The 24,334-nt window shown below is 43.9% G+C and overlaps 1 protein-coding gene across 3 annotated transcripts in view; it reads left to right on the top strand.

Annotated features, from left to right (window-relative positions):
- LOC127628164 (delta-sarcoglycan-like) overlaps positions 1–24,334 on the top strand; it is a 318,609-nt gene that overhangs the window by 169,722 nt on the left and 124,553 nt on the right. Inside the window, exon 1 of one of the 3 annotated variants that reach the window (XM_052104889.1) lies at positions 5,594–5,940. The exons of the other annotated variants lie outside the window; for them this stretch is intronic. Within the exon in view, the coding sequence (XP_051960849.1) occupies positions 5,929–5,940 (12 nt within the window). The 5' untranslated portion in view covers positions 5,594–5,928. Of the gene's footprint in view, positions 1–5,593; positions 5,941–24,334 lie in introns of those variants that run through there. 3 annotated transcript variants of the gene reach the window in all.

Consider the following 24,334-nt stretch of genomic DNA (forward strand, 5'->3'; position numbering starts at 1 on the left):
CCCGTGTTCACATACCCTCGACGTCATTATATTCGACTATCGTGGGTGCTGAGGCACGGCGGTATTCAGTGATGCCGCCGGTCGAAGAGACGCTTGCGGGCTATCTCTCGCCGGGCTCGGCATCGTCACTTAAGTAGCCCTCTCTCCCCTCAAAGCCTTGTAGGACAACCTCCACTTTACTGGGAAGGGCTTATCAAGCAACAGGTCAGGCTGGTGCTGCTCTGCACACTATGCTGTTTTACAGGCGTACCAGGCTGACCCCCTGGGCGACCTGAGTGTGGGTTCTGTGCTTGACGAGAAAGCCGCAGACCCGCCTCGGTCCTGACTGAAGGGAGGCTCAAAAACAAAGCGTGGCGAGTCGTGCTCCTCCTCCCAGGGATTGGGGACAGTCTCGCTGCCCTCGCCAGCCCCGAAGCAAGACCCAAGAGAAAACCCTGACGGTCTTGCACCTAGATTAGGGGGTAGCTCCCCTTGGGACGGGGCGCGTGTTTCACTTCACCCCTCCCGGTACCCCCTCGAAGCCCCCCATTCCCGCCACTTCTTGGTGTTTCAGGTTGCAGAGGCTTCCACCAAAATTGGGTGTTTTCGCTGTTCCTGCATCTTATTCAGGACGCGAAGCACCCGACAACCCCTCAACAGGAAGTGTTAAAATATAATACCCATCTCAGAGATCCTGGCAGCGTGGAAACTCCTGCCGGATATATTCTTTTTGTGGGTCTTATAAGGGCGTCAGGATTTAATTCACTTGCCGTTTTTCCGTGTTTCAACGGCGTGTTCTCACTACCGTAAACCGGATTTCTTTTTTTGTAAAAACAAAAACTCATTCTCCTGGTTAAAGGGGCCACGGTATGTGTTCCCCTTCCAGAGAGAGAGTTAGGTTATTACACTAAATACTTTTTACCCATGGAGGGTGAGGGGTGGCATCTGGCTTAGATCTTAAAGCTTGAACTACCCGTGGGTGTTCAAGTCCAAGATGATGCCTGTCAAGACGGTCGTGTCTCAAGCCCTACAACTCGTTTGGCTGGTCACCATCAATCTTATGATGCACTTCTATACTTCATTTAGAAGTTCTGCCACAACATGGAAAGTTCCTGAGGTTCACTTCCGGGGGCGAAGTCTTCCAGGGTCAGGTTCTTTCACTCAGCCTAGCCATTTTTACCCGCACATTCACAATGCATGATGTAGCGCTGGCTCCTTGTGACTCCGGGGCATCTGCATTCTGAATTATGTAGACGACTGGCTGATCCTAGCGCAGTTCCAGGAACTGGCAGTTCAGCACAGGGACACTGTCTTAGCTCATCTGTTTCTCTGGGGTTGAGGCTCAACGCCAAGAAAAGCCTCCTCTCTCCCACTCAGAACACTGTCTATCGGGGCATCGTATGGAGTTCAATCTCAATGCGGGCACAACTGTCTCCCGCTAGGATTGAGTCCATTTAGATCACCCTGAGCAAAGTCAGGCTAGGTCAAGGTTGCACTGTTATCAGTATCAATGATTTCCAGGTCTCAGGGTGAATGCGTCCACAGTGATCCCTCTGGACCTTCTGCTCATGAGACCTTTTTTTGTTGTGGCCAAAAGCCAGGGGATTCTTCCAAGGGCCAAAACCCCTAGGCTAAATAGGGTTACGCGCCTCAGGCTTCGTTCCCTTTCTATGTGGTTCAGACCCCGGTTTTCTGCCTTGGGTCCCACTCTAGGTGCGTCTTGTTGTCGCAGGCTGCTAACGACAGACGCCTCCCTGATGGGCGAGGTAGCGGCCTTAAGTGGTCGTCCAGCTTAAAGGGATAGGAGGGTCGTCAGCTCGGTTGTCACAGTCACTGTCTCGGGTTGATGGCTGTATTTCTGGCCCTGAAATACCTCCTCCTGAGGCTGCCATGTCTTGGTGCGGGTGGAAAATGCAGCGGTAGCCTCTTACATAAATCATCAAGGAGACCCACGTTCTTGTCAGCTGTATTTCTGATACGTTGGGTTCTCCTTAGGGCCCAGGGCAAGCTCCTGTCACTCAGGTCAGTTATATCCCTGGATGCCCATATATGGGAGCAGATTTACGGTCCAGACAGAAAATACCAACGGGGGAGTTAAGAACTCCACCCTAAGGTAGTAGTTGCCCAGAGTTCGCCAGCAAGGGTTTTTGCCTCTTACTGATAGCACCGCGCTGGCCGAACAGGGCTTGGTTCTCGGAGCTAATCTCTTCCCTCGACGGCTCGCCTTTGGCGATGCCGAACAGGAAGGATCTTCTGTCTCAGGCACATGCCAATATTTCATCCCTGCCCCAAATTGTGGAATCTTTCATGTTTGGCCCCTAAGGGTACCAACTGAGGGACACAGGGCTCTCTCCTGAGGTTATCGAGACCTTTTTAAATGTCGGGCTTTTTCCACTTGGAACAAGTTTGGGTGAGATCTTAGGGCAGAAGAGGACCTCTTCACCTCTATGAATAGCGCAATGTCTCCTCTACTTCTCCCTGAAATCACCCAGCCCCCTTGGGTCTGGACGTTAAGACACATACATGACCCACAATGCGTCTGTATGCATTTCTTTCCCCGGTTTCTCTGCTCCCGGGAGTCTTGGCAATGTTCACCAGCAAGGGTCTTGCCTCCTATTAATGGATATGGTTCTCGGAGTTCATATCTCTCCTCGACGGCTCGCCTTGGGCGATTCCGAACAGGTAGGACCTTCTTTCTCAGGCTTGGGGGACATATTCATCCCCGGCCCGGATTGTGAAACCTTTCATGCTTGGCCCCTGTAGGGTACCAACTGAGGTTCACAGGGCTTTCTCCTGAAGTTATCGAGACCATTTCAAGTGCTAGGGCTCCCTCCCTTGGAACTGATCTGGGTAGATTTTACAGGGCTGAAGAGGACCTCTTCGCCTCTCTGTTGATAGCGCAATGTCTCCTCTACTTCTCCCCGAGTCACCCAGTCCCCCCCCCCTCGGGGGTGCTGATCGTGGTGGCGCATACATGGCACAAATGCTCCTGCATGCGTTTCCTTCTAATAAGTTCAAATTACAGAACCAGCTAACTGCCAGTTTGCTTCAGTCCTGGATTTTCTGTGGAAAGAACTGTCAGCGGGCACTTGCCTCCCCACTGCCAGGTTCTATGTGGCTCCCACTTCGGCTTGCCATGCCTTGGTGGGCGGGGTGCCCTCTAAGAGGCATCCTTGCTAGGACCTCTTCATAGGGTAAGACCCCCCTTTTTAAAACCTCTAGAGTCAGCGTTTGGTAGACTTCTGACTCTCAAGATGGTTTTTCATATGGCAATTACGTCTCTAGGGAGACTTGGGTACCTACAGGCTCTGTCTCTTTTGCCGGCCTATTTTGAGTTGCCCCAGGTAGGACCAAGAGCATTCTTTGCACCCTCACCCTGACTACCTGCCCAAGGTGCCTTTCTCGACCCTTAGCCAGTCATTCTCTAAGCCTTCTGCTCCCTGCCGTTTGTAATGCCGGAGCAGCTAAAGACTACTCAGACTTTGTCCAGTCTGTGCCCTTCAGAATTATGTCCACCGCATTTGCTAGTGGCGTAAAGTCAGGGCAGCAGTCCTTCACTTTGAAGCCGTGACCGGGTTGTCACTTTGGGTGAGGGACCTTACTGCCCGGGCCTACGAGGCGCGCGTTCAAGCTTCACCAGTAGGTTTTAGGGCGCACTCTTCCAGAGGGCTCTCCTCCTCTAAAGCCTTGGCTAGAGGTCTCCCTCTGCAGCAAGTTTGTGGTGCGGCAGTTTGGTCCTCTCCGCGCACATTCATTAAACTTTTATAGTTTGGATGTTCTTGCCACTCTTGGCTCTTACGACCTTGAGTTGACACCGAACAAGTTTGTGGTGCGGCAGGTTGGCACTCTCCGTACACACTAATCACATTTTATGGTTTAGATGCTTTGCTACTCTGGGCTCTTATGCCCTTGAGTCGACATCTCAGCCCATGCCTAAACAAGTTTGTGATGCGGCAGGCTGGTCCTCTCCGCTCACATTCATCAGTTTTTATGACAAGTTTGTGTTGCGATAGGGTTCTCTTTGCACACATTCATCGAACTTTATGGGTTAGATGCTTTGCTACTCTGGGCTCTTATGCCCTTGAGTCGACATCTCAGCTCATGCCTGAACAACTTTGTGATGCGGCAGGCTGGTCCTCTCCGCTCACATTCATCAGTTTTTATGACAAGTTTGTGTTGCGATAGGGTTCTCTTCGCACACATTCATCGAACTTTATGGGTTAGATGCTTTGCTACTCTGGGCTCTTATGCCCTTGAGTCGACATCTCAGCTCATGCCTGAACAAGTTTGTGATGCGGCAGGCTGGTCCTCTCCGCTCACATTCATCAGTTTTTTTGACAAGTTTGTGTTGCGATAGGGTTCTTTTCCTCACATTCATCGAACTTTGTGGGTTAGATGCTTTGCTACTCTGGGCTCTTATGCCCTTGAGTCGACATCTCAGCTCATGCCTGAACAGGTTTGTGATGCGGCAGACTGGTCCTCTCCGCACACATTCATCAAAAAATTAATGGTTTAGATGTTTATGCTACTCCGGGCTCTTATGCCCTTGAGTTGACATCTCAAGCTCATGTCTGAGACCTCTCGCGTTTTTGTGAGTACACTGCACAACCGTAGGGGTCCGGATAGCCCCAAGTGCGGCGGCGTGGGTATTGCGTTCCCCGTAGCGCTTAGCAGCGCAACATCGTAGTGAAGCCTTTTGTAAAGGGAACGTCTCGGGTTACATGTGTAACCCTTGTTCCCTGAAAAAGGTGGAACGAGATGTTGCGCTGCTTTGCCGCACTGGGACGTCCCAGGACTGCTCTTCAAAAAGAAGTATCTGACAACACCTGGTGACGTATCCATTTATAGCCTGGCCTCAGGTGCATCTAATGATTACATCAGCCGAGGCTATAAATTCCGGTCAATGTCTATTGACATGTTCCACACATTATTCAGCTCGGCTCACAGCGAAAGCTGTTCCCCCGTAGTGCTTAGCAGCGCAACATCTCGTTCCGCCTTTTTCAGGGAACAAGGGTTACACATGTAACCCGAGACGTTTTCAAACCCTTAACAAAGGGTGTGGAAAAAAACAACAGCCGGAAAAAGCCTAAAGACACAGAACCTTTTTTTCCCTTTTCTTTTTGCTTTTTCTTCCTTTTTTGTGTCACTGCAGTAATCTTCAGCTCTACAAAGAATGAATATATTTATATTAATTGTTTGTACTTTACTACCACACCAAAGCACACCACCTCACACATGTGTGCTTCCATACACACACAAACACATTTGATTTCACACTTCCAATGGAACTTCCTGCTAATGTTGAAATGGCCACCTAAAACGCTGTCCATTAGGAGGAGACCTAAACAATGATTACTATTATTCATCAGTCAGATGACTTCATGCAGAAAAGTAAATTCTGTGTAGGAAAAGGCTTCATGGTAATTTGATCCCTTGTAGTCAGCCAGGCAGACATATCAAGTGGAAGTAAATGTGCTTCTTCTATTCCCAAGGCATGGTGAACACATTTAAACACTGAAACATGTAGTTAAGAGGGGCTGTCCAAAAAAAAAAAAAAAACCTAGACTACCCCTTAACTTCTCCCATGTGTCTCCTAGTGCTATATCTGGCGAGCGACAGGGGGTAGTTTCTCAGACAGGCGGTAACGGAGCAGACTCTTTCCCTGCTCACTGGATCAGCAGCAGATACAGCACTGTGGGTGCAGAGAGTCCAGGAAATTCCTGCAGACATTGGGGAAGGGATTTTGGCTTGCGTGCCTGTTATTGGAAAAGCTGATAGGGTCGGAAGGGGTGATTGTAACTGCCTGGAGTCATAGGGAAAGAGAAAAAGACACAGAGAAAGACAGAGAAAACAGGCCTCATGCCATCTTTTAGCGCTGTCGCTTTCTTTTATCTTTCAGTCACACTCTCTTTTTCTGACTGAACAAGCTGGGATTTCAGGTTGAGAGCCATGGTTAGGATGGTAAGTTTTACTTCATTGTTTCTGACTTGTGTTTTTATGTGAGGCAACGCATGTGGCTTTCTGGCAGGCGGAGAGACAGGGGTGTGCATAAAGTGAACTGCTACTTCATTGTTTTCGGGTGTGGATAGAAGTTTTCTGTCTACTTCGGAGTAGTTTGGATTGCTGCTGTGCTATTTTTAACTTATTCACTCTCAGCCTATTTTCCATTCAGTTCAATTGTATCCGATTATTCTAGCAGTGCATTGTGCTCTCAGAATAGATGGCTTGTGTTAATTGGAAGCCAGGAGAAAAAGTTTAAAGGTATTGTGCCAGACGTTCTCTCTACAGTAGTCTCAGCCTATAGTATGTTTATAGACTGTTTGCTGACCATCTGATTCAGAGAGTACACAAAAATGGAAAACACTTTCTCAATCTGTCAAGATCTAATATGATTGGCAGAATTTATGCAACTTCCAGGAGTACGGGCAAAAAGAGTTTTTAATCAATCCACCAGGTACTGGGTTGATACAGTAAGCAAGTTTTTGAATGAAATAACCACTGGAATGCATTCCAGTGGCAAAGAATTCAATTTGGTAAATATGACAGGCGAAATCTGTGCATAGACCAATAAGAAGTCACTTGATTTGGCAGTGACCTCTGTGTGGGCGGTGCTTCATACACAGCTACACTGAATATTGGACAAGGATTTCTATTTAACTTTACTCTCACAGATTATAAAGTGCAGCAATAAAAAGAGGCTTTTAGCCAGTTATGTTTTGTTTATTTCACACGCATTCAACATCCACCCATGCCTTCTTCACCCATGGAATTTCGCAGTGCGAAGCTATGTGTGACCACACCTTTACCCAAACCCCAACCCTAAATCTAATGATCAGTGGAGTAAAACTGTAATTTTAGATAGGGATTAAGACTTCCTAGTGCCCCTGGACATGAACACATATAGTGTTAAAAAAATATTTTTTCTTCCTGAAGGGGGCGCTTGATGACTCAGAAAACCAAATCCTCCATTCATCCACATTAATATCTTAGAATGTTTTATATCTCATAGGAGACGTTTTTACACTGGATAGTATTTTGTTTTAATAAAAAATTATAATTGCAAGGGATTCATACCTGTGAATTGATTTCTGCTTTAACAGTATATACAAAAGCAATTTCAAAATCTCCATCCAGTAATAATAAGTGACTATGTTTGGCCCATCCTTGTCAGTGCTGAGAAAAGTAACAGTACGTGCTGCTTCAATATCTGTCCAGACATCTGGAAAATAATTTATACCCGATCAATGATACTGAAAAACTTAAATAACCAGTAAAATAAAAACACAGTTTAAAACTTTCTGTTTCATGTTGCCCTGCTGGATGTGGTGCCCCTGGACAAATGCACAATTGCCCATATGGTCAATCGGACCTTGATTTTAGGGGGAAAATGAAAACCCCATATCGTTTTCATCATTGTTTAGGTGAACACAATTACTTCCTGATTTCCACGGGACCAGAACTCATCTCCAAAGCTGCTTGCACAACGCGTTATCACTTCCACTAAAGGAAAAGGTAAACACATTTGAATTGATGAAAGAATGTCTATTGGGAGGTGGAGCTTGTCAGTAACTCGGCTGAAAGGGGTACATTTCAAGAACCTGGAACATTCGGTATCAACATTTAGATTTCCTGTGTGATCATATTGGCAGAACTGTACACTCACTGAGCAAAGATATGGTCTTCTGCTGTAGTAGCAGCTCTGCCTCAAGGTTTGACGTGTTGTACATTTTGAGATGGCGTTCTAGTGACTACAATTGTACAGAGTGGTAATCTGAGATGCTGTTGCCATTTTGTCAGCTCAAACCAGTCTGGCCATTCTCTCTCATCAACAAGGCTGCCACTTGAACTGCTGCTCACTGGATGTATTTTGGGTTTTGGCACCATTCTGAGTAAACTCTAAAGACTGTTGTGCTTGAAAATCCCAAGAGATCAGCAGTTATAGAAATACTCAAACCAGCCCGTCTGGCACCAACAATCATGCCACAGTCAAAATCACTGAGATCAAATCTTTTCCCCCCAGTCTGATGGTTGATGTGAACAATAAGTGAAGCTCCTGACCCGTATCTGCATGATTTTATGCATGATGAATCTGAGTTATGTTTGTGAAATAATCTGTACTTATTATTTTGCATGAACAGAAGTTCTGATAACAAATTGATCACACATTTTCATTATTTTTTGTACAACAAGTCAGAGTTTGTCACTATATAATTTTGTTTATTTGTATATTCTGGTATGATTTATTTCTAATTGCTCATAAAAACAAAATTAACTGTGACTGGTCGCTTTACATTTTGGTCAGAAATGTACTTTTTACATTCCTGTTAAAGTATAGGTGGTTCTTGTCCAGAATAAGCTGCAATGTGGACACACGTTTGCTATTTAATCAAAAGGTTTTCTGTCTTGCCCTTTTCTCTCTCTCTCTCTATCTATCTATCTATCTATCTCTCTAGAAGCTACTTCTGCTCTACTCGTCCAAAACACTGCCTCTCCACATTTGGTTTCAATTACTTTAGCCCTTGGGAACATGCTACTATAAATAAGTAGCAACAAGGTTCGCTATGGAAAGATTGCAGAGTTACTGACAGCTGTTTTACTCTGGCGGTCCTCTGACGATGCAAAAGCTACTGGACACTGTAAGAAAGGCGGCTGTTGGCTTGGTACGTGATGACCATCGATTGTTGCTGTTGGGATTCTCTTTGTTGATGTAAGGCTGGAGTGGAAAGGGCAGATAAGGAAGGAAGTGGGGGTGGGGACTTTGCTGGGAGTGAGGGAAACAGCTGGGACATTATACCCTTTTGAGTCAGAGTCAAAAACAGCTTTTACCCCTCCCTGGACACAATCAGTAGCCATTGAGGATTTCAACTGGCCATGGAATCCATATCTGAAAGCGTTTAAAGATTCCATTGAGGTTTGAGCAGAGTATAAGCAATATCAGGAAATCAGGGAAAGGAAGGGAAGTTTGAAACACCATAAGTAAACATTTTAGCAACCCAAGTGGAACTAATTTCATTTTAGCTTGCTGAATGCATAGAAGTACAGACTAATGAGCCTTATTTACACTTGGAGCTTGGCAAAATTACTAAAATCTTCAACTAATTTCACAAAAACAAAAACAGAAATATGCTTTTTGCATGAGTTTACACTGTAAGAAACAATTGCTCTAATGAGGATGCATTTGTCTGACAATAGGCCTCTACCTGTGAATCATTAAAATAGCTACTTTTTCTGAAGTAGAAGCTACATCAAACCACCAAAAACAGTCCAGTAGCTGAGATGAGAAAAGGTGTATATGTCAGCTACTGTATATCAATAATTCTGCATAACATCGGCCTGTATAGGATTGTGCTACAAAAAAGTAATTACTCCAAAAGAACAACGTGAAAGCAAGAGTAGAGTTTGCCAACAAGCATAAAAGTTGTGCCAGGACAAAACTTGCTTTTCTATCAGTTGAATTATTGATACAACCCCCACCCCTGTACAAAACATCCCAGATGAATGAATTGGAGAATTTGTTTTTAGTGGCCAGAGTTAAGAACTGAATTGATTCATATATGGGTTGGAATGAGGTGTGAGTCAGTTCTCTTTGCAAAGCATTTTTATAAATACAGAAATTTTGGAATTATGCAGTAATGTCAACAGAGACTGCAAATAAGAAATGAGTCAAACACTGAAACTTTTCAGTAAACTAAAAGAGAAAAGCCTTGTTAGATAGTGATTGCATCTGATAATATTAGTTTAATTGAACAGAATTGTTCCTAAAATTTCTACAAAATACTATCATACTGTAAACCCTTTAGTTACATCTACTATGACCTGATTCAAAACATAATTTAATTAACATTAACCCTTTTAGCTCAAAAGTTGTTTTTAATGATTTCCTGTTTCAGTCGCCTACAAAAAATGAAAGGCTTAAAACTCAACAAAAACAAACAAGTAGGGTCAAGTGTTAGTGTCATTTTAAAGGACACTTTTTAAAAAAAATTATATAGATTATGATAAATTCTGAGACTTTTGTCCCAAGAAACTGCTGAAATAATAATAATAAAAAAAAAACATAACTTTCCTTATTTTTCTGATTTGACATAAATAAGATGTGTGTAAATAAGGTAGTTCCAAAAACTGGTTTGGTTTTGTTTTCAGTCATGTTAACTGTAACTAAATTTGTGTTGATACAACAAAGCAATTGCAAGTTATAGCATTGCAAAAAAAAAAAATTCTCAGTCTCTAGAAACATCTCCAAGCCTCTCCAAACCAATAAAACTTTATAATTTTACATAAGAAGTAATTGCACATGCAAATTAAACAATGATTAAAGGTATGCTCTCTTCAAAGCATGCAGGCATGAGTAATGATATCTCATTCTGTTCCATTCTGTGTCATTTCAGCCATCATTGAGTCTGTGTCATGTGCTTGGCTCTATCTCCTGGTGGCCATATGTAATGAAAGCGAACGATCCTCTCTGCCCATATTTAGATGACTTCCAACTCTAGTTTCAGCCATTTTAATCTTAATACAATTGGTTTAGCATTTCATGATTCTGGACAACGTATTGCATCATTCAATCATCCGATGAAGTCATCTGATTCAGGAAAGCTGTGCTTCGTGTGGATAATCGAATGATCTCTGCATCCGATTATCTTGTGTGGGCTTGTTTTAAAGATAATCGCGTCTTCGAACTAATGATATGTGATATTTTATTTTCTGTTTATCTCACATGACGTAATAAGCGAAAATGCGGCATATAAGCAACACCTGTTTACTCAAAGACATATACTTAGCAATTATTTGCTATATTTTTGTCTGTGAGTAACAGGGTATCTGCACATTTTTTAAGTGCAAATTTAAAGACTTTTAAGACCTTTTCAAAACATCTAAATGGAAAAATTAAGACTATACCACGGCAAAAAAGATAAATACGACAACTTAAAACTGTTTTATGTAATAGTTTTTTTTTTACTAACTTTAGCACACACATTGTGAACAACAGGTTAGACATGCAAACTGCTTAGATAAGCCAAGTCTTGTGTTTTGGAAGTGCAGTTCCCACTGTAGCAGCAAGGAGAAGACTGAGTTACTGGAGCAAGCACCTTGAAACATTTAAAAAAAAAAAACATTTCAAAGTGTCAGCTGCTGAACAACAGCAGCTGACACTATCTGAGAAATTAAAACTGTGTAAGACGAGCCCTAATGTAGAGGGTGATCCTTAGCCGCCCCCCTGCACCTCAAAATGTACACCTCAAAGTACATAACATAAAATATACACTGCAAATGGTAACAAAATCAGTATAAAACTGTCTTGTCTGAGCACTTGGTGATGGTGTTGTAAATATTTGAATAGGTAAACTACCCGACTGATCCGCAATGTAGCGCTTGTGTTTCTCACTTTTCGCGTGGAAATCTAGGGCTGTTTGACCCATTGTCCCCAACTGTATATTTTTTTTGCAGAGATCACATCGGGCCTCCCTCATGCCAGTTTTCTTCAACCAACCCTTATATTTATCATCCTCCAACCACTTGTCGTTAAACTGACATTTGCCCATAATGTCACTAAGCGTTTCGCTAACTGGCTTACCAACTCTTTTCCTGCCCGCGCCCGCGCACGCTCCCTCTCACTCTGCAACCACTACACTTCCTCCAGTAGCCTTCTAGTTCTACGGAATGCAGATGACACCCGCAAAGAACAAATGCTGCCCCTAAAGGTGCGCTGGTCACTTATAAAATTGCGGTTAAAAAAATACACGAAACCAGATGGAGACATTTCACTCGCTCGGTGAATTGGGAAATTTAATACCTCCCTTTCGAAAATTCAAGACATTCCAGACAATTTAAGACTTTTTTAGGCCTTAAAAACAGAAAGTTGTATTTAAGACTTTTTAAGGATCCGCGGGGACCCTGGAGTAAACATATGTCACATGGCTATTTGATAATTGTATGTTTTTACCAATTAAAATTATATGTCCAGTGCAAAATTAATACAATTTCAAAATGGAACACTGATTTGTCTGCAAATTTCAAATCACTAGTTTTGGTCATAATGCGTACATGCATTGTAAATGTAACGGTTACCCTCTCTTGTCCCTCTGTTGCCCTTTGTTTTCCACCTTGTCACTTTTCACTTCTTAGTTTTCACTTTAGTCCCTTATTTAACTCCATAGTCCACCCTGTCTCGTTTCACTGTTGCCCTCTTGTTTACCATTGTTGTCACTTTTGCACTTCTTAGTTTTCACTTTAGTCCCTTATGTAATTCCATAGTCCTTGTTAGCGTTCGTGTTCACTGTTCATTGTTTACACCTGCCCTTGTTAATTTGCCTTTGGTTTCTGTTAATCACCTTGTTATCTTGTTTGAGTTCTGTTCTTTCATTGGCCACCTTTCCTATGTTTGTGTATTTATACCCGTGTCTTTGTCCAGTCTTTGTCGATCGTTGTTTGATGTTTGCCTGATGTTTGCGTCTCTCCCTTGTTCCCTGTTTGTCTCTACCGTGGTTACCTTATCTAGTTTATGTTTCTTTTCCCCATCGTGTGTTGTTCTTTTGTTCATTTAGTGTTTTTGTTATCAAATAAACTCAAACTGCGTTTGGATCCGCATCTCCTCGTCAGCCTCATTATTCAGACGTTACAGAACGATCGACCACACAATGGATCCAGCAGTTTTTCGAGCGAATTACGATCTGCTCAGCCTGAAGCAAGGGGACCGACCTATAGAAGACCACATCCACGACTTTCTGGCTCTGGCAAACGTTTCAGACTTTCCTAATTACTCCCTCGTGGTCTTCTTCCGAGGCAACCTGAATGACGGGCTGAAGGAGCGGCTGCCACCGGCAACGCAGCGACTGGGCGCTTCACGCGTTCGCTGAGGAGACCCTACAGATCTGCGGTTCTCATTTAACAGTGGACATCATCGAGGAGAACCCCGTAGCGCCTCCCGCAGAATTGACCCTCCATTCGCCCGTGGTTCGTCCTTTCGCGCCGGTCAACGAGCCAGCGCGGTCCTCTTCGTCAGCCCGGAGGAGGAGAAGACAAGCTTCCGCCTCCGGCCCATGCCGGCCCCTGTCAGCGAGCCCGTCCCCACGCCAGTCGCCTTCCACGAGCCAGCGCGCCACTGCGTCTGCTCGGAGGAGGAGAGAAGACGGGCTTCCGCCTCCCGGCCCGCGCCTGCCACGGTGAGCGAGCTAGAGCCCACGCAGGTCACGGTGAGCAAACTAGAGCCCACGCATGTCACGGTGAGCGAGCTAAAGCCCACGCGTGTCACCGTGAGCGAGCCCGAATCCTCATCAACCACGGTAACCCAGCCAGAGCCTGTAGCCTCAGACGTCAGTGAGCCAGTGCCGCAAGCCTCAAACGTCAATGAGCCAGTGCCTGTAGCCTCGACCGTCCCTGAGCCAGCGCCTGTAGCCTCGACCGTCCCTGAGCCAGCGCCTGTAGCCTCGACCGTCCCTGAGCCAGCGCCTGTAGCCTCGACCGTCCCTGAGCCAGCGCCTGTGGCCTCGACCGTCCCTGAGCCAGCGCCTGTGGCCTCGACCGTCCCTGAGCCAGCCTGTAGCCTCGACTGTCCCTGAGCCAGCGCCAGTAGCCGTGACCGTCCAGAGCCAGTGCCAGTAGCCGTGACCGTCCAGAGCCAGTGCCAGTAGCGTGACCGTCCAGAGCCAGCGCCTGTAGCCTCGACCGTCCCTGAGCCAGCCTGTGGCCTCGACCGTCCCTGAGCCAGCGCCTGTGGCCTCGACTGTCCCTGAGCCAGCGCCAGTAGCCGTGACCGTCCAAGAGCCAGTGCCAGTAGCCGTGACCGTCCAAGAGCCAGTGCCAGTAGCCGTGACCGTCCAAGAGCCAGTGCCAGTAGCCGTGACCGTCCAAGAGCCAGTGCCAGAAGCCTTGACCGTCCAAGAGCCAGTGCCAGTAGCCATGACCGTCCAAGAGCCAGTGCCAGTGCCAATGGCCGTGACCGTCCAGAGCTCAGCCATCCGAGTTTCCCGAGCTTTCCAGAGCTCCGCCATCCGAGTTTCCCGAGCTTTCCAGAGCTCCGCCATCCGAGTTTTCCGAGCTTTCCAGAGCTCAGCCATCCGAGCTTCCCGAGCTTTCCTGAGCTCAGCCATCCGAAGTTTCCGAGCTTTCCAGAGCTCAGCCATCCGAGTTTCCGAGCTTTCCAGAGCTCAGCCATCCGAGTTTCCCGAGCTTTCCAGAGCTCAGCCATCCGAGTTTCCCGAGCTTTCCAGAGCTCAGCCATCCGAGTTTCCCAAGCTTTCCAGAGCTCCGCCTCCCGAGCTTTCCAGAGCTCCGCCTCTCGAGCCTACCAGGGCTCCGCCTCTCAAGCCTCTCGAGCCTACCAGGGGTCCGCCCCTCAAGCCTCTCGAGCCTCCTAGGGCTCCGCCTCTCAAGCCTCCTGAGCTTTCCAGAGCTCCGCCCTCCGAGCTTCCCAGAGCTCCGCCTCTCAAGCCTCTCGAGCCTTCCAGGGCTCCGCCTCTCAGCCCTCTTGAGCCTACCAGGGCTCCGCCCCTCAAGTCCCTCGAGCCTTCCAGGGCTCCGCCCCTCAAGTCTCTCGAGTCTTCCAGGACTCCGTCTCTCGAGCCTCCCAAGCTTTCCAGAACTCCGCCTCTCGAACCTGCCAGGGCTCCGCCCCTCAAGCCTCTCGAGCCTGCCAGGGCTCAGCCTCCCGAACCTCTCGAGCCTGCCAGGGCTCCGCCTCCTGAACCTCTCCCGAGCCTTCCAGGGCTCCGCCCTCCGAGTCTCCCTACGGCTCCGCCTCCCAGAGCCTCTCGAGCCTCCTGCAGCTCTTCCCTCACGGGGCCTCTTCACGACTCCGCCTCCAGAGCCTCCCTACTGCTCCGCCTCTCCGAGCCACTCAAGCCTTGCCGACGGCTCCAGCCCTCCAGAGCCTCCTCGAGCCTCCTCCGGCACCGCCTCTCAAGCCACTCAAGCCTTTGGCGGCTCCACCCTCAGAGCCTCCTACGTCTCTACCCCCAGAGACTCCAGAGTCTTCCTGGTCTCCGCTCCTAGAGCCTCCCACGGTGCCGCCTACCTCGGCTCCGCATCCTGAGCCTCTTTCAGCTCCACCTCCTGAGCCTCCTGAGCCTCTCCCGGCTCCGCCTCCGAAGCCTCCCTTGGCTCCGTCTTCAGAGCCTTCATCGCCCTCGCCTCCTTCGGCTCCGCCTCCTTCAATTCCTCCTCCGGAGCCTCCCGAGCCTCTCCCGGCTCCGCCTCCGAAGCCTCCATTGGCTCCGTCTTCAGAGCCTTCTTCGCCCACGCCACCTTCGGCTCCACCTCCAGTGGCTCCGCCTTCTGAGCCTTCTACACCATCGCCTCCCTTGGCTCCGCCCAACACTGTTCCGCCTCCTGACCTGCCCAAGGCCTTACCACTTGAGTCTGCCATGGCCCTGCCTAAGCCTCCTTTGGCGCGCCTCCTAAGTCTTCTATGGCTCCGCCTCCGAAGTCCTCCTTGGCTCCGCCTCACACGGCTCTGCCAGCCTCTGTCCTGTGGCCTCTCCCCAGACCTCCTGACCTAGTCCCAGTCCCGTGGCCTCTTCCCTGGTCCCCCAAACCTGTCCTTGCCCTGTGGCCAGCTCCCAGACCACTGAAACCTGTCCCCGCCCGGTCGATACCACCCCGGCCTCCCAAACCTGTCCCTTTGTGCCCCCATGGACTGCCTGGTTGTCCCTTGTGCCCCCGTGGACTGTCTCATCTCCCTTTGTGCCCCCGTGGACTGTCTCATCTCCCTTTAGCCCTCGTGGACTGTCTCATTTCCCCTCGTGGCCCCCCGGACTTCCTGCCTGCCCTCTGTGCCCCTCGGACTGCCTCCTTGTTCTTGTGCCCCCCGGTCTGCCTGTCTGCCCCAGATTTCCTGCCTGCCCAGTGTTTCCCCCTGGTCTGCCTGTCTACCTATGTGCCCACTTGTACTGTCTGTTTGCCCCTGGTGCCCTCATGTTGTTCTTATGGACTTTTGTCTTTTGTTGTGTGTTTGTTAGGATCGTCTGGAATCCGATCTTTAAAGGGGGCTATGTAACGGTTACCCTCTCTTGTCCCTCTGTTGCCCTTTGTTTTCCACCTTGTCACTTTTCACTTCTTAGTTTTCACTTTAGTCCCTTATTTAACTCCATAGTCCACCCTGTCTCGTTTCACTGTTGCCCTCTTGTTTACCATTGTTGTCACTTTTGCACTTCTTAGTTTTCACTTTAGTCCCTTATGTAATTCCATAGTCCTTGTTAGCGTTACGTGTTCACTGTTCATTGTTTACACCTGCCCTTGTTAATTTGCCTTTGGTTTCTGTTAATCACCTTGTTATCTTGTTTGAGTTCTGTTCTTTCATTGGCCACCTTTCCTATGTTTGTGTATTTATACCCGTGTCTTTGTCCAGTCTTTGTCGATCGTTGTTTGATGTTTGCCTGATGTTTGCGTCTCTCCCTTGTTCCCTGTTTGTCTCTACCATGGTTACCTTATCTAGTTTATGTTTCTTTTCCCCATCGTGGGTTGTTCTTTTGTTCATTTAGTGTTTTTGTTATCAAATAAACTCAAACTGCGTTTGGATCCGCATCTCCTCGTCAGCCTCATTATTCAGACGTTACAGTAAAGAACAGTGTAAAGGGATCAATGGAAAGGAGGAGGCGAGAATCGGCTTGACAGTGTAAATAATATTTTGATATAAACTGAAGCACACAAACATAAACACACACATGACGGACATGTCCGTAAACGATCTCTCTCTCCCGCATGATTTATCCCTCTTGAAGGCTTGATTAGCCTAATACGGGACCGGGTGTGTACGGCCCCGCCCTCCACCCTGCCACAAACAGCTTCTAAGGCTTAAAACGATTTTTTGTTGGTCAAGACTGTAGTTGTTAAAAATATTTTGTTATACCACGGGTCTGTTGAATGCTTGATTCTGATTGGTTCACGGACATTCTAAGGTGTACAATTATTCTTCAAGGATATGTACGACTATGAAGTAGTTCCAGGTCTTGATTGCATAACGATTCCATATGACTTTATATGAAATACTCCATATTTCAGGTATTTCAAAGAGACCTCCATACCACCACAACAAAAAAACTAATTAAAACAAAGTAATTGGCTAAAGTAAATCGATTAAGAACATCAAAACAATGTATAAAATATTCAAAATGTAATTAAATTAGTTTAAAAAGAGCCCTCGCACTCCCTCGTCTCACCCGCACTTACACATATTGGGTTGTTCGTTCAGGAGCGGGTTTGGTTATTAGAAATAATTAATAATTTAATTAATTAATTATTAAAATCAATACAACATTGATTAGAATTAACATTAGCTTTTAATAATTTAAATCATCAATCATCAAAGATAACCATCAATTATCAAATTCAATAGAATATTAATTATTATCAAAGATAATTATCAATTATCAAAATCAATATAATATTAATATCGCTGTGGCACCGCCCAGGAATCAGGGACTAATAACCAGACAGTATATCAGTCTCACTATAGGATTATTCTCTTAGGAAAGTTGACATCCAGACAATGAAGGCTTGAATCTGAGCACTGACATACACGTGAGATCCAGTTTGCAGTGATTTGTCAACAAAGAGCTGCAAAAGCGAGTTACTAGAATATGCAATTGTGATGAGGAGGAGGGTGTGGCCAGGCCATGATGGAGCACGGTCGGCACTGAATCAGTTGTCAGCGGAAGAGCGAGATAAAGGGGTGGCCGGAGATGCCAGAGACAAGAGAGAGATACACACGGCCACGTTGTGTGTGCCTATTTTTCTTAAGTTGTTTTAAGTTAATGTATATCATTAAACCATTATTTTGACTGTTCAGCTGGTTCCTGCCTCCTCCTTGCCCATCCTTTACCTGTTACAGCAATCCTGTTGAATTTACTACATCATTTGCAACTAAAAACAACTTGTTTTACAACTCACTTTTGGCGCCACTCTGTGGACATTTCACCCTGAAACTGGTGCTCACACATGCCCATATATTGAACAACAGCTCTAGCTTCGGCCACTAGGGGCAGTGCTTCAAATTTCATTATACAGAACTTTGAACCTACTGTGAGCTCAGACTTTCTTGCTACTTTCTCTGAGTTTACTTTTGAGGATAGAGAGCACTTCATGAAATAAATTGGATCATTTTTCTGCCTTCACAAATCTCCAAATAAACAAGCCTGAATGCTTTCTTTCACTCTATATAGACATGGCTGTTATTTTGCAGGGATCAAAAAAACATCTTGTGATTGTGTGTATTGAAGTCAGTTGAAAACATAAAGGCACTTAGGCACAATCACAAGACATTTGATGACTGCGTAAGCTCAGAGGAAACAACCTGACCCTTGAGTCTCTATCTGACAATATCAGAACAATGCTTAGTGAACAATCAAACACACTGATTTGTGCTAGATGCAAGTTTAAAAACAAAACAAATGGTTCATGTATTAACTTTTGGCTCTAAGCATCGTAGAGATGTAGAGGAATGAGAGTACATGTTTAAACAATGCTCTTGAAGGTGACAGCATGGTCCTCCAGCTCTACAAGCTGCCAATAAACACAGGCACCAGAGAGGCAGGCTAAACCACTAGCAGGTGTTTCATATTCTGCGGCTTTTTGACAATCTTCCTGTTTTTTCCGTGCCAACAGTAAAGCATCATCCTCTCAAGTGCTGCAACCTGCCAAACTCAAAACCATTACAAATGGTACACATGACATTTGTTTTAAAAGCAGGATTTAGTCTTAAACCCGGAGCCACGTTATTCCACATTGCACCTTGAAAAAGCTGTGTTCCAACAGTCTGACTTTCATGGTCTTAGTACTTTGAAAATAAATAAATCTGCCAAACTGGTCTCATAGAATCAAGTTATTATAACTACATTTTTGCAAAATGAGTTCTATTTGCCTTGTTCTACGTTTTCAAGCAGTGTTCTGGTGAAACAAAAACTAGAGGTGCAACATGAGTCCTGAAGAGCAAGTCCAAATTTGAGCCCAAAGTGTCACAGAAGTGACACGAAATTATGTGGTTACTTCAGCTATTGTGTCTTCATCTCACATTTTTTTATAACACTATCAGAAAGGTTAAGGTGTAGGATTTAAGGTATTGACATCGATTTTGTTTATTTAAACCAAGAAAAACTGATGGCATTTTAAAGGTTCAGGTTCTGTTATATCACATTTGCTTTTTGTGACACATTTGGTTAGGTTTAGGTTAAAGGTTTAGGGTTACAGAAGTAGGTTTTAATCATTTAAAACTCAATACAGCATTAACATTAAAACCTTCATCTTTGTGGGTGAAAATTCAACTAGTTTTTGTACCCCTCAGTGGACATTTCACCTCGAAACTGTGCCAAAATGTGTAATAAACCACGTAAATTAATTTTGCTAAAATTTTGCCACAGTCACGTGCAATGAGGCATCCAAATGTGAACACTTAAGATGTTACAAATAACTTCTGAAACATCTAAAGTGTAACTGTTTAATTTCCCTCTGCTTCTCTATCTATATGAGTTAGTATTAACATAGGGGAATAAAGGAAGTTTCTTGTATCCTTATGCTATTATAACAGCACTGCATCATTAACATCGGCCAATACCCTGTCAGCCATCAACACATTGTTATATTATAGTCCCCAAACATTTATGATAAAATATATAATCATTACAACACATTATAAATATGTATTTATTTCCATGGGGGGAGGGGGGTACAGTGTATTTATATTGTATACGGTCTTCTTATTTTGTGTATACTGTATATTGTATATTATTTGGTGAATACTGTGTTGTGTAACAAGATGTATAAACTGTGTTATGTGTGAATCAGATGTTTATTGTAATTGTCATACTGCTATGTTGCTTGGAACCACACCCAATACTTTCACCCACAGTTGCGCTTGTGTATATGGTTGAGTGACAATAAAGGGATTTGATTTTGATTTGATTTAAATTTTGCATAATTATTCTTTATAATTACTTAATTGCAACTGCATAAGGGTTTCATATGTTTAGTGGTATTCACTAGTATCAATGTCCCCTGACTGTCTACAGTATATTTATCTTTTATAACCTGTTTTAGAACAGGACAAAATGGTGGAGGTCATTGGAGACTATAATATACTTTCAAATCATTGTGATAGACTTGCAAATCATGTGTCAATGTCAGAAAGAGACGTTTAGATAAATAACAGTAATATTCCTAAAGTGACTTTGTGAAATATATTGTGGTTGTAAAAAGTGTTTGAACACGTAAGTCACATTTAAAAATGTGTGAATATTATTGCATTATATGACAAAATATATAACATATTGGCATTTGTTTGAAAGAAAGATCATACAAAAACCCTTTGGACACTTTCTGGTTGTCAAACGTTAGTGGATACTTCTGGGGAACTGACTTCATACATCCTCAAAAATGACCCTGGGACCACCTCTTCAACTGTGGGGCATATTTGGGCTGCTGCCTGCAAAGAATAATAATAATAAAAATGTAAAAAATACTCAAATTATTAATAAATAATATTGTATGTTTACAATCTTATGATGAATGGAGTTAAAAAGAAAGACATTTGTTGTCCGAACTTTTTAACCAAGCAACCTGCACTCCATCTCCATCCAAATAGTCTTATTTTATTCCACTAGATTGCCTCAAGTACAAGAAAAAATATTTTTCCTCTATTATCTTCCATCACAAAATGCAGATCTGAAATGTAGGTCAGCACTTTAATGAATTTTAGCCCTCACAGGCGTGCTTGTCCATAGACATTCAGTCTAATTTTCAGTTCATGCACCACCCCCATTGTTCAATTGAATATCTTGACCACTGAGCTGACTAGAAGCTCATTCTAGGAGTCATTAGAACGCTCAATCTGTTTAGCAAGCTTCTCTTTCTGGGCTGCATATTTTGTTCTGGACATGTAAGAAAAAACATTGGATAATTCACACAAGCAAGATCATAGTCAATTGGTTTTTATTAAACTGCCTAAGGTAAACATGGATATAACATTTGTAGATATTTGGGGCTTACAGCAGCAGTGACTGGCGCATAGAAGAGACATTTGCGTTTGATGTCTTACAGATATCAAATTTCACTTACAGATGTTTTACAGATATCAAGCTCTCAATCTGTACAGTCACATTCCTGAGAATGAGAGCTTTCATTTGATATACAGTATGATTCATCTATTTGAATCAATCAATTATCAATCTACCATGCTATTTGAAAGGACTTTTATTTTCATATGTATATTTCTACCACACGATTCTAGGTGGTGCTGATTTGCGATGCAAATATTTTCAGGCCTTATTTTGTTATTTTATGTCAAATGCAGAAGTAAATGTATTCAGAAAACCTTTTACTGCGACATAGCTTCCCTTTTGGATCTACCAGAAGGTCAGCAGAATTGAAGAGTGAAGTTTTGAGGAAAGGTCTAGCTTCATTTGTTTGCATGTGCCACTTGCTGTGCTATTTTTTTATATATTTTTTATCCACTTTTCTCGCCAATTTGGAATGCTTAATTCCCAATGTGCTCTATGTCCTTGTGGTGGCATAGTGACTCAATCTGGGTAGCGGAGGAAGAATCTCCGTGTCTGATATTGTTAATCTGCACATCTTATCACGTGGCTTGTTGAGGGTATTACCGCAGAGACCTAGCTCATGTTGAGACTTCACGCTATTCTCCACGGCATCCACGCACATCTCACCATGCGTCCCACTGAGAGTGCAAACCATATTATGGTGACCACAAGAAGGTTAACCAAACGTGACTCTATCCACCTTAGCAACCGAGGCAATTGCTTGCTTAGGAAGCCTGACTGGAGTCACTCAGTACGCCCTGGATTCAAACTTTTGACTCCAGGTGTGGTAATCATTGTCTTTACTAGCTGAGCTACCCAGGCCCTGCTATTTTGTTTTCTACTGCAATTAACTTAATTTTACAGTGTAAGTGTGTGGATTAAGTGGATTAAAATATTTTTGAGGCCACAGTATGTTCTAGCAAGTGTATTTTGCTATGCTGTGAGGTAGTCCTTCTTAAGCTATAAATCTTTTTTCATATTATTTTGTTGCCAGTACCTGTTACCTTACAGCCTAACATCTGTAGTGTTTGCCACTGAGAAGGGCGGAACATTGACTCTGAATTTAACAGATGAGTAACTCACCATCTCTTCTTCTCCCCAAGGAATCAGCAGTGTAGAGTGATGTTTTAACTTTGACCTGTCCCTCAGCTACTCATTTTACAGTTGTGTGAGCAGTAGAACAGTAGTCAACTGGTTTGGCTTCAGGACCCAGTTTTTACATTGAACATCAAATGGCAACCCAACAAAAAAAACATTTTTGTATTAGTTAACAAAAATGTATTATATTTATTTATGATATTTACTAAGGCAATAATTAATTGTACAAAATACATTGTGGTCACTTAATTGCAAGTGGGGCCATCTTTAATGTAGTCGTCATGTTTTCGTTTGCCTTGCATAGTTTTGTAGATGTTTTTGCAGATGAGGGGTTGTCAAACAACCTGTCCATTTTGGCATTTGCCTAGTTTTGATAAACTCTGCCAAGTGACAGATGAATTTGTGCCAAAATTCCATAGAGTTTGAGTGGATAGCCTTTGAGATAAAAACATTTTCCTTTGGTAAGCATTGTTCTGTCCTACAGTAAATGCTCAATTATATGGTTAGTTGCATTTTATTAAATTAATTCAGAATTATTTTCCCCATTCCTAACCATCAATACAGAACTGTGACTAATTTTAGGGTAGAAAGTAATCCACCAGAATCACTGTTTTAGAATGTCTTCTAAAATGACGGAAATGTACTCCATTTGATGGTCCAAAATGCATATTTAGGGTGAATCAAAATAATACACACGACTCCAGTCAACAAATAAAGTTCTTCTGAACCCAAACGATTGATTATTTTTTGAAACAAAACAATACTTATATACTTTTTAACTGCAAATATTCGCTTCTGTACAACTCTGTGACACGCGCTTATGAGAGGGATGATGTAAGCTCGATGGTAAGGTCACTCGTCACATGGAGGAGGCAGGAAGCGCATCATTGTTTACAAGAGAAACTTGCACAGACCACAGACCAAGCGCTGTTCACAAACCAAAACAGTCCAAAACAATTTCAAAACAATATAAAATAAAATAAAAAATTATTTCCAAATAAACTTTATAAAAAAAAAAAAAAAACATTACTGCAGTAAATAACCATCATTTATTCAGCAATGCCGTTGCGTTATCTACTTGTGCTTTTTCTTTAGCAGAAATATATAGGCCAAATGAATGTCAGGAATTCAAGCCACACAAGTTGTAGTTAGTGAAACCAAGTGTAAGAGCGTTTACTGAGATTTACAGGGTTTACCCAGTGAGATCAATGTTACAAGTGATATCACACAGAAGAGAAGCTTCACAAACTTATTTGTGCAGGCAGTGATGAGCGAGTGAATTCAGTGCAGGTGAGGTGAATTAGGGTGATGGGTAGCGAAGAGCTGAGGGAGGTACAGAGCCAGAGGGAGGCGTGAAAATGACAAAGTTTTCACTCATACCTGAGTTCTGGGAAAAAAATAGCTGATTAATTCGGATATCAACCCTTTGTTTTTTCGATGGTCTGAAATCCTCAGAGGTAAAATGTTCACTCCACACCCTCCAATATTTGAGAGAATGTAGGGGTGTACTGATATCCAGGTTCGGAGCGATAAGCCAGAGCTCCAATCGCTCATGATCATGTATAAGCAATCGATGAAAAGTTCATATTTTTCCCGGCATGCATTTTCTTTGGGGTTTCTGAAAGTTGAAGCATCCCGGATAGACACACCAAATGACCATTTTGAACAATACACTTAAATCTACAGCAAATACAAATCTACAGCAAAGATAATTAAACTTTTGTACAACACTGCTACTCTTGTACTGTAAACAATGACGCGTTTCCTGCCTCCACCTCCGCATGACACGCGACCTTACCAACGAGCTTACGTCATCCCTCTCATGAGCGCGCATCACAGAGATGTACGGAAGTGAACATTGTTAGTTAAAAGGTATATAATTAATGTTTCTAACAATAATCAATCCTTTGGGTTCAGAAGAACTTTATTTGTGTGGATTATTTTGATGCACCCTAATTATGCATTTTGGATCTTGAAAAAAATTTACTACATTGTTTAAAGGGAGGAGGCCTGAAATGAAATCCTAAAAACCTTAAATTCTGTTTTGATGAAGAAAGAAACTCATCAAAACATCTTGGATGGCCTGAGGGTGAGTAAATTATCTAATCTTTAAATAGATTTATAATCTTTAAAAATCTCTAATATTCTGGGTGGTCCTAGGTCTAATTTAGGTGGGCCCAGGCCACCAGCATCATGTATGGCTACAGAGAGGGAGTTTAAGGAGTTAAATG

Source organism: Xyrauchen texanus, chromosome 34, assembly GCF_025860055.1.
Source record: "Xyrauchen texanus isolate HMW12.3.18 chromosome 34, RBS_HiC_50CHRs, whole genome shotgun sequence".
Taxonomy (NCBI): Eukaryota; Metazoa; Chordata; class Actinopteri; order Cypriniformes; family Catostomidae; genus Xyrauchen; species Xyrauchen texanus.